At 42.7% G+C, this 11,104-nt stretch overlaps 1 protein-coding gene across 2 annotated transcripts in view; it reads left to right on the top strand.

The window, feature by feature from the left end:
- The first annotated feature begins 1,813 nt into the window (after window positions 1–1,813).
- Gmds (GDP-mannose 4,6-dehydratase) overlaps window positions 1,814–11,104 on the top strand; it is a 575,398-nt gene continuing 566,107 nt past the window's right edge. Inside the window, exon 1 of one of the 2 annotated variants that reach the window (XM_036188741.1) lies at window positions 1,814–2,134. In XM_036188741.1, coding sequence (XP_036044634.1) covers window positions 2,033–2,134 — 102 coding nt within the window. In that variant the 5' untranslated portion in view covers window positions 1,814–2,032. The remainder of the gene's footprint in view (window positions 2,135–11,104) is intronic. The other variant, XM_036188740.1, reaches the window with a different exon arrangement.

Below are 11,104 nucleotides of genomic sequence, written 5' to 3'. Positions count from 1 at the left end.
TATTTCATAGTGGGCTGCGGGACTGCCGGGACTTGGTGGGAGCTGGAGAGAAACTCTCCAGCTACAGAGGACAGCTTGCAGTACTTGGATCTTTTCTCCCACTATGTAGGTCCGGGTGATCGGGTTCAGGAAGGCAGACTTGGCGGCAAGTGCCTTTACCTCCCAAGCTGTCTTCCTGGCTGGGAAACAGGGTCTTTAATAAGGTAATTAAGGTAAAATGAGGTCATTAGAGTAGTCCCTAATCAAAAATAACCAACATGCTTACAATAGGAAATTGAAACCCAAGTACAGACAGAGGAAGAGCACTATGGAACATACAAGGGAACATGAAGAAGCAAAGGAGACAGGCCTCAGAAGAAATCAACCCTTGATTTTGAACTTCCCCATTCCAGAATGGTAATAAAGTTTGCCTGTTTAAGCTACAGTTTGTTTTTCATCTCAATTATTTTGTAAATATTTTCTTTACTATTACCTGCATTTTCAGGCTCTATAAATACTGGTTTTATTTCTTCACTTTGTAGTGTTTGGGATCAGACCCAGAGGCTTACCCATTAGGCAAGTGATCTACAACTAAGCCACATCCCAGCACATCCAATACAAGTTTGATTTTTATGATTTCTTCTATTGTTACATTTCTTACTGGAAGATTAATTCTAGTATTCATAGGTGTGACATAATGTGTCAGAGCTACAAGACAAACGGGAAACATCTTCCCTAGATGTCAGTTTTCGTCTGCAAGTTCTAAAGTGTTGAAATATTTCTCCTGGCATTGCAACATATTTACATAAAAAAATCTTTAAAAATCATCTAGATTTCAGACATTTCTTGCTTTAATGAATATGTTTTCCAACTTCTGGGTCTATTTTCCATATAGAATGCACCAGAGAAAAGGCAAAATATTAAACCAGCCAAGCCTATGTATAAAGACGGAACGTTCCTGAGGAGTTTGGGCACCCTGGTCTTGGGATGCCAGGTTTGCATCATACCCTTCACATCCTGTACGTTCTGCTGGGCACTGTCCTGGTAGCTCAGTTTGGAAATGGAAAGACGATTTGAGGATATTTATTGGAGAGACAAGCAAGGCAGTGGGGATGAGTGTATTTCTTTCTCTCACTGACCTATGTCTAAGTCCTTCGCCAAACCTTTCTGTCAAAGTGCATCTACCAAATGGAAGTAAATTCAACAGACACAGCAGAAACCCCACCTCATGAAATTTGTCACGCAAAGGTTTACTGACCTGTGCATTTTTGTCAATTATTTCCTTATGCAGGTCGGGTGGGGCCAGAAACTTCTGCTAAAACCTGCCAGCCCTGGAAGGAAACACTGTTCCTTGAGTGGAGTTATTGGGAACCTCCAAACTAGTTCTAAACTTTAGGAAAGTGCCAGAAGACTCATTTACCCAGGTTAGGGTTAAGGTTAGTCATTCCCCATATCTATAACCCCACTTTTGAAACGCTAGGGCCCTCAAGGTATGTAAAACTGACTTCTCACAAAGACACTGCAGCAGGGTTCCAGAAATTATTTAATAAAGTCGATGACCCCAGGCTTGTGATGCCTTGGATCAGAGCTTTTCCTACCGAAAAGGTCAGCTTGTCATTCCTCCTGGAATCATCGGAGGCTATCAAGGTTCCTGGAGACCAAGGCCCAGGCAGGCAGCACCCTCTACCCGGGCCGGCGCAGTCCGGCATCCTTCCTCTTCCAGGAGCCGGACGCCCTCAGGCCCCGCCTCCCAGAGGGGCGTGGCCGAGCGTGGAGACCCCGGTGGGGGCGTGGCTGCAGGGGGCGCCGCTGACGCGTCGCTGCTGGGACGAGTGACGCGGCGCCAGCCAGGCCGCAGCCCCGCTCCCGCCGCCCGCCCCCGCTGGGCCGGCCCGCCCCTCGCTCCACGCCCGGCCTCCCGCGCGCCCTGTCAGACTGTGGCGGCCGCTGCAGCTCGGTGAGGCGACTGGCGCGCGCACCCACGTCTCTGCCGGCCCGCCGCCCGGTCCACTCCTCCTTCTTCTCAGCTGCCCGCTCACCCGCCGGCGGCGACATGGCTCACGCGCCCGCTAGCTGCCCGAGCTTCAGGGGCTCCGGGGACGGCGAGATGGGCAAGCCCAGGAAGGTGGCGCTCATCACGGGCATCACCGGCCAGGTGAGTGCGGGGCGGGGACGAACGGCCTGTGGCCGCGGGGCACGTGGGCCGCTTCCCCGCGCAGGGCCGCCGGGCCACGGGGAACTGCGCTCGGCGCATCCCGGAAGGTGTGCGCGGCCGCGGGGAGAGATGGCTTCAGTCGGGGCAGAGTGGCTCGCTCTGCTAGCTCTAGGGGGTGTGTGTGGGGTGTGAGCTTGTGCAGCGTACAGGACCACTCTGTCTCACCTGTGACTGTGACTGTAGCGTTTCTTGCACGGAGCCCAAGAGTGGGCTTGGAAGGAATTCCGTACTTCGCAGATCCTGGTGCCAGGAAGGAAAAGGGCCAGTGATCTGTCAATATGGGTGTGGAGTCAGTTTGCTCAACCTGGCTCACCTGCTCACCTGCTCACCGTGTTTGGGTTACCCCTTACCAGAGTTCCAAGTGGAAAAGACATAATAGGAGTTACAGATTATTTTTATTCTTAATGTGTACACACTTTTCCCTCCAGTGAGAGTCAGGTTTTTACACATTTTGAGGCGTAGCCTGACAGATTGGTCCCAAAGTTTCTAGTTCCAGAGACCAGCGTTTCTAATTCCAAAAACATAAACTCCATGGGTGAGTTAATTAGGCTGTGCTGTCTTGAATGTTAGGACCCCATGTGGACTGCTGAACTTGGCTGATTTATGATAGTCATCTCCTGGAGGTGTTGCAACAACAGGTAGGGCCAACCACTGCCTTATCAATTGGTGCAGTCTCGGAATCAGTGGCAGTCAAAGTAATACTAAAGCGAAGATGATAATCGTAGCCAATATGCACCACACCTGCATACTTACTATATCGTAGTCACTTTTAAAATACTGACTCAGTATTAGTTTCCACAACAAAGTCCCTTATTTCCATTTCTAGATGTACAATTTGAGGCCTAGGAGTTTGAATTTTCTGAGGCCCAACAGGTAAGAAGTATCTTATTGGAACTGCACCTGGTATCAAAGTTCTCTAGTATTATAAAGAGCAGATACATAGTCCCCAACATTAGACTATTTCAGTACTGGATACTGGTTATTTTTTTCAGTTATTATTGAATCTTATTTAAAAACAATGAATAAATGTTTAGAAACTAGTAAGATAGAAGGGTAGGAAAAGGATTAAAGGTGCATGAAGAAAACCTTGAGCTCTGCTATTGAACTCTCCCCTGAGATGTTCTGACTTTTTTAATGCTAGAGATCTCTTGCACATGATTCTTTTTCCAAGTTCTCAGACTCATTCTTAAGCTCAGATGTTTACTACATTCAGTAGACTTTTATTTAGTATTGTCCAGAAATTCATTAAGATACTGTGTGCCATATTAGTATAGCTTGTATCAATTTCAGTGGCCAGCGTTTTGAATCCGTGCAGTTTAGAAGTGGAATCTTATTAAATAGTTGAAAACTGTTGTTTGGTAGATTCTTCATGGCGAGGAAGGCTTAGAACTAACTCCTCCCCACTCCCCACTTCCCTACCCCAAGCAAGAGTTCTCATGAAGCACTATGCTCAACACATTACTTCCTGACCAGAAGTTTTTGGTTTCTCACTTCATTTCAAACTCCAGACACCTGCTTTGCTCTCAGTTTTGAAAATCAGATCCTGCTGAGCTTCACTCTGCTGCCTATCACTTCCCTGCCACATGTCTCTGTATTTTTTCCTTGCTTGCTTGGTGCTGCCTAGGCTTCCTGGTGTAATTCTGTGGCTCCCACAGCTGTTTGCTCATTGAATGCCCTTCTGTTCCTTTGGCTCGTTTTCTAGGATAGTGACTCTCACCTGGTGTTCTGAGGACCCTTGAAGGACTGTGACGTTAATCCATGCCTTTTGTACATTTTCTTAATGATACTGGCTGGGAACTTACTGAGCTACTCACTCTTGGAGGCATTCTGTATCTCCTTACCCAAGAGACAGGAGTAACTTGTATTTAGCTGGCTAGCTGGCACTGAGTGGCCAGGAAGGCTTAGAAGTAGTGTTTTTAATGCCCTTCCCCTGGTTTCTTCTGGAGGCTTTTTTACCAGATCAAGTAAGATTGTGTCCTTTTGCTCGTATATCTAATGAACATCAGAGCTGAAATCTTCAAGAGACACTCCATTGCTCTAAGCCACCTTGTTATATTATCTTTAGTAAGTCACACACATTTACATTGGGGGGGGGGTAGTTGAGTCAATTGGCCCTGCCTTGGCACTTGGAGTTTCATGTGAAGGTCTTAAATGGGTCCCAAATTCCTACTTGAAAGTGTAGACAGGCAAGGTATCTTGTTGGCTCTGTATTTGTAGTCTTACTCTCCAGCTTCTTATTCTGGCCCTCCCCTCCTGTCTATTCTTGACTTGGTAAAAGTGGTGTCTCCTTTCCCAAAGTGTGCACCTTATTATATCACCTTCAGAGAAAGCCAGGCTCTGGCTTTGCACTGCTGTTCAGGCTGTCTGCCAGCCATTCCCAAAGCTTGCCCCCATTGTCTAACAATGTTTGCTCATTGAAATGAGCTTGCTGTTCTTTGAGTATTATTGCCGTGTACCTACCTCATTGGAGGCATTATTTGAAGGCGAATGGGTAAGTCCTGTTCTTTTTGTCTTGAGTAGATGCTTCAGTGTTCTCACACTAATCCTGCCAAATAGAGCCACACAAGGAACTCTCTTAGTATGTACTTATTCCTTTTGGTTCTATAGATAATTTACATATTTTTACTTATAAACAGCTTCAAGACAGAAATTTCATTTTCACCCTATTACTTCCCACATGGCTTCTAGTGGGCCTTGAAAAATGTTGACTTACTTTCCCCATTAACAGAAAACATCGTTAAGGTGTATCTGCAGTATGAAGGCTTGTTTTGAGGCTGCTGGTGGGATGAAGATCTGTAGGATATGTTCTGTACGTACTAAGATCTCTGAGGAGGACAATGCTCATGAGAAGACAGCCCCCATAAAATTGTAGTACATAAGATTGTAAGGGAATTTACAATATTGTGAGTACTCCCTTTGACACAAGCTAGAGTTGTTTGGGAAGAGGAACCTCAGCTGAGACAATACTTCCATCAGATTGTTTATAGGTAAGTTTATAAGGCATTCTCTTAATCAGTGCTTGATAGCAGCACAGTGAGAGTAGTGCTACCTCTGGGTCAGGTGATCCTGAGTTGTATAAGAAAGCGGGTTTAGCATGAAAGAGAGTTTAGCAAGAGAGAAGGGTAAGCATTCCTCCATGGCTTCTGCTTCAGTTTCTGCCTCTAGGTTCCTGCCCTGACTTCCCTCAGTGTTGGGGTATGACCTGAGAATTGTAAGATGCAATAAACCCTCTCCTCTCCAAGTTGCTTCTGGTCATGGTATTTATCACAGCAATAGAATCCCTAAGACATCCCTCCAACCCTTCAGGAGAAGGAATTGAATACTAGAAACAGAGGAGACTAGGTAAGCAGCAGATACAGGTATGTAGAAAGGGGAGTTGGGGGCCATTAGGTGTGTTTCAAAAATTACACTACTTCTAAAATTATACCACTTCTAAAAAAGATTTTTCCTTCCTTCCTTCCTTCCTTCCTTCCTTCCTTCCTTCCTTCCTTCCTTCCTTTCCTTTCCTTCTTTTTTAGTGAGTTAAAACTAAGGCCTTATTCAGTACACAGACTTTACTACTAACCCCTACCCCCAGCACTTCCAAAAAATATATTAAGGTGATTTCAATCAAATATACATCACTGGACCCATCAGACAAAAGGATGAACTGAGGTTGCAGCTAGGTGCTAATCATAAATGGTTAGTATGCAGCAAGCCCTGGCTTTACTCTTGTGCATGGAAAACAAACAAACACCCTCAAAATCATATAAAAAGACCAGGAACCTTCAAGAGAATGAGGGAAATAATGTGCCAAATCCAGGGTTGAGGACAGTGGCACTCTGTAGAGTAGAATTTATCTTTGAGCTTCTTGAAAGTCACTTCAGAACTGACAGGCAAGTGACCTGATGTTATCATGTTCTTAGTTTTTTTCCTCTTCAAAGTCTGTCACTCCTAGGCTGACCCCAAGCTCTTAAGTTGTCCTGTTTCAGCACCACTGGCAGTGTTGTAATTACAGGCATCTGTAGTATGTCTGGCATAGTAGAATGCTTTATTTATTTAGTCAAAATTATTTACTTATTTATGTGTATGCTTGTATCCCTGTGTGATTTTTATGTATACTACATATGTTCAGGAACTTGCAGAGGCCAGAGAAGGTGTTAGATGCCCTGGAACTAGAGTTAGAAGTGGTTGTAAGCCCTTATATGGGTTTTAGAATTGCAAGAGTAGTAACACTGAGTTATTTCTTCTTACCTCATGGTAGCTTTTAGAAGAAGATAGAAATGCCTACTGACAAGACTCCATAACTCTTGAAGGGAAGGTAAAAACAATTTTTGCTTGAGACTTAGAGAACTGAGTGGCTAGAATATATGTAGATTATCCCCTTTCAAATATCTGTTGTCTTGGGCAGTTCTTTGCCAGGAGAGCAGCAAGTTAGAACATTACTTTGTGTTCTTGGGGAGAGAGAGCCTTATCCTGTGAATAGCAGTGTGTTTGATAGTATTGCTAACATTAGTGTTTAGATATAAAAGCATTGACATGGTGAGGTCTCTTGCACATTGTAGCAAGCCTCTGAGAGTTTAAGGAGGTGGTTGAGGTCTGCCTAAGCCTAAGAGGAATACTAATTGAAGGTTCCAGGAATCCATACTGTGAAGCATTGAAGACAGAGCATCTTTCTTAGTTATTTTTTTATTGGTGTGCTTAAAATACCATGACCAAGGCACTTTGAAGAAAGCATTTAATCTGGGGCTTATAGTTTCAGAGGGTAAGAGTCCATGGTGACAGAGTAAAGACATGGTGGCAGGAACAGTTAAGAGTTTACATCTGATCAGTTAAGTTGAAGGTGGGGAAAGGGAGGGAGGGAGGGAGAGAGGGAGAGAGAGACAGAGACAGAGAGAGAGACAGACAGAGACAGACTGAGAGAGACTGAGACTGACTGAGACCAACTGGGAATAGCATAGAATTTTGAAGCCTCAAAGCCTGCTCCACCAATGAGGTCATACCTCCTAATCCTTCCCAAATAGTTCTGCCAACTGTGGACCAAGTATTCAAACATAAAAGCCTATGAGGGCTATTCTCATTCACTGTCTGTCTTTAAACAGTAGACTACCTAGTTATGGTCAAGAGCTGGTAACTTGCCTGTACAGTGATGCCAGGAAATATAGATGAGTGTTGCATTTGATAGAGTAGGTTGTTTGATGTAAAGTTAGGTTATTCAAGCCATGTAAGTTTGTCTCAAATGTATTGGATGGCCTTGATTTTTATTTTCAGTAGTTTTGTAAGTTGTGTATAGGCATGAAATTATTAGGATGTACAGGAGAATTTGATAGCACACACCTGATGAACAAGTTCACATTTAGGGAAAAATTACTATAAACTTAAAGGATGTATACACATTTAAGGGCAAAATGACATGTCCAGTTTTGCATGTATGCTAACCTCAGAATTAATTCTCCCCCTTCAGCCCGAGCTGGGGATGTAACTCATTTGGGAGAGTATTTGCTTAGTATGCAAGTAACCCTGGGTTAAATTTCTAGATGGCTCCTGCCATAATCTTTTCACTTGAGAGATGGTGGCAGGAGGACCATAAGCTCAAGTTCATCCTCCTCTACATAATTGAAGGCTGGCCTGAGCCACCAGAGACCCTGTCTACAAACAAACAAAAGTTTCTTGGTTTACATTTTTGGACTTTAGATCTAGAGTTAAATTATTACAGTTACAGAAGAGGGAAGGAGACAGAGAATGTGATATTCATAGGTCACATGCAAGTTGTACTAGCACTGGGATTTGAACCTCAGACTCTTGTATGCTAGGGTGCTGGTTTTCTGTTGTCTTAAGCCTCTGACTAACATTGTTCCCCATTAATACTGAGAAAGAGATAGTGCTGTGAGCCACAGAAATTGGAGTGAAGAGTTGTATTAGTAAAATGTATATTATAATACTTTATAAATTTTTATAATGAAGATATGAATAAGTAGTGGAATCTATTTCAGTATTCAAGGAAAAACTGCATATCATTTAAAGTCTTATTTTAATGACATAAATGTAGCTATAAAAGGTTGATGAACATAGAGTATTTAGAAATGTTTAGGATTTAAGCTATACAAAACCTAAATTAAGATATGGGGACCAAAAAAAGGGATCTGAGACCACATTTCTTTGGAACACTCAGGTGTTCATTGCTTATACATGGCTTTGTTTGGTGGTTTGTGGACAATGCCTCAAAGCTTTTTTTGCCTAGACCCTCTTTGGCAATAGCTTCCTCTGTATTTGATCTCAGAACCCCACAGTTGAAAATAAGGTCAAGTTTTATAAGTTAGTTTGTTTTACTAGTTTCTGACCTGATTTCACAGGTTATAAAAGGCACTGTAATAGTTACTATTCTTTTGCTGTGAAGAGAAACCATAACCAAGGAAACTCTATAAAGGAAAACATTTAATTGGTGACTTGCTTATAGTTATCATCTTGGCAGGGAGCATGATAGGAAACATGGCAATAGGCAGGTATGGTGCTGGAAGAGTAGTTAAAACCTATATCCTGATCTATAGGGAGAGAGGAAGAGAGGGGGAGAGAAAGATCTTGATGTAGGCTTTTAAAACCTCAAAGCCCATCCCCAGTGACATACTTCCTCCAACAAGGCCACATTTACTTTAATTAGGCTATACCTTCTCAAAAAGTACCACTCCCCAGTGACTAAGCACTCAAATATATGAGCCTATGTGGGCCATTCTTATTCAGACCATGACAGTCACTATTTTATCTGTCCTTCTGATCCTGAGTGACTCTCTTTCTGTTATAAAATCCACAATATGCCTATTTAATGTACTCCTATATTTGTGTGTATGTATTAGTACTGGGGGATGGGTACTGGGGATAGAGCATTCTCACTAAGCTCTGGTTCTGGTTCTTGCCTATCCTTTGAAACAGACTTTAAATCTTTTTGTTAGACAAAAACCATCACTAGGTGTGTAGGCAAGCCAGAATTATTTGGCTATGATTCTTTGGCAGAAATCATATATGAAGAGTGAGGCATGCAATTTACCTGTCAGTATTATGGATGCTTGATAGGTAATTATATGGGCAAGGGTGCAGGAGAATAGTCATAAACATTAGTGGAATGATTATGGAGGATGAACACTTTGTATAGATTGTCTTATATGACCACAGAAGGTACCTAATTTTAGAAACTATGTTTGCTTGTCTCAAGAAATTTCTTTAAAGGACAGGGTTTCACTCTACAATACAGGCAGACCTATACTTTACTATGTAGCCTAGACTGGCCTTAAATTCATAATAGTCTTCCTGCTTCAGCTTCCTGAGTGCACGGTGTTTGGTTTAAAATATGTCTGTAAATCTGGAAGTGCTTTTTATGCTTGTTGGGTGACGTTACCATGATCAGCTAGTACAGAAAGCTGCAGTAAAGGTAGGCCAGGAAAATTGAATACTTTGAATTCTGATGAAGCTCTTCCATTTTTCTTGGTTTCCCTTTGAGGGTTCTAAAAGTAAAGAGATAAAAATGGTGTCTTAGTTAGTGTTTCTATTGCTGTGAAGAGACACCATGACCATGGCAACTCTTATAAAGGAAGAACATTTCATTGGAGTGGCTTATGTTTCCAGTCCATTATCACCATGGTGTGACATGGTGGTGTGCAGGTAGGTAGACATAGTACTGGAGAAGGAGCTGAGAGTCCTACATCTTTACCTGCAGGCAACAGGAAGTGGTCTGAGACACTGGACATATCTTGAGCATAGGAGACCTCAAAACCTACTCCACAGTGACACATTTCCTCCAACAAGGCCACACCTACTCCAACAAAGCCTCACCTGCTAATGAACTTATTGGGGCCAATTACATTCAAACTATCACAAATGGTAATGGTGAGGAGCCTTTCCTCACCTATAAACTTCTTATTGCTGAAGTTCAAGAGCAGTAGCCAATAATGAAATCCATTATTATTATTTTTGGGGATGGAAGAGTTATAATCAGAAGTGGGGTTGGCAGTAGGCAATTCATGTGATTCTCAAAGGTAGTTAATGCCTGGGCTGCCCCCTCAGAAGTACATTGTTGAAGGTAATTTACACCTGGAGAGTGCTGTGAGTTCTGAGGGCATGTGTTCAGGCCTGGGTCCAGTGTGGTGGAGGGAAGAAGATACTTGATTGTATGGCTTACAAGTTGTTCCTAGCCTGCTTCCACTTGCATAATGATGGGAGTGTTGCAGTTCCCATGCTAGGTACTTGTTTTTAAGCTTTACATTTGGCCTATCAACATTTTTTTTTTCTTTCTCTTAAATAAGCACCAATTTACAGACCCTTCCATGATGAATTTATCATTTCTTATAGAAGGGATTACATTCTAGTGCAAATAGCCTATGCTTGGTTATTAATAGTAGTAATGATTAGTCCATTCAACATATGTTTGAGTGCTAACTATGTGTCAGGTACTGGGGTTATAATAGATTAACAACAGATTAAAGTTGCCATTTATGAAATTGATGTATTAGTAGTAATGATAATAAATATGATTATAATAATGAACATGTGTTGAGCATTTAATTTATGCCAAGCACTGTTCAAAGTGCTTTACATTTTGATCAAAATGCATTACTTGTTAAAGCAACAGGACACTTATTAACCTTAAGGGGCACAGAATTTAAGATTACTGCCGAAGCCGGGCGGTGGTGGTGCACGCCTTTAATCCCAGCACTTGGGAGGCAGAGCCAGGCAGATCTCTGTGAATTTGAGGCCAGCCTGGGCTACCAAGCGAGCTCCAGGAAAAGGCGCAAAGCTCCACAGGGAAACCCCTGCCCAGATGTCACTGAGTCAGTTTGCAAAGTCAGATTTCAAGTAGAAATCTCAATACTTCTATTTTCTACTAGGTTTAGAATTAGTATCAATGAATAAATTCTAAGTATAGATAGCTAAATTGTAACA

This window comes from Onychomys torridus, chromosome 5 (genome assembly GCF_903995425.1).
Source record: "Onychomys torridus chromosome 5, mOncTor1.1, whole genome shotgun sequence".
Classification (NCBI taxonomy): domain Eukaryota; kingdom Metazoa; phylum Chordata; class Mammalia; order Rodentia; family Cricetidae; genus Onychomys; species Onychomys torridus.
This window is presented reverse-complemented; position numbering and strand designations above follow the sequence as displayed.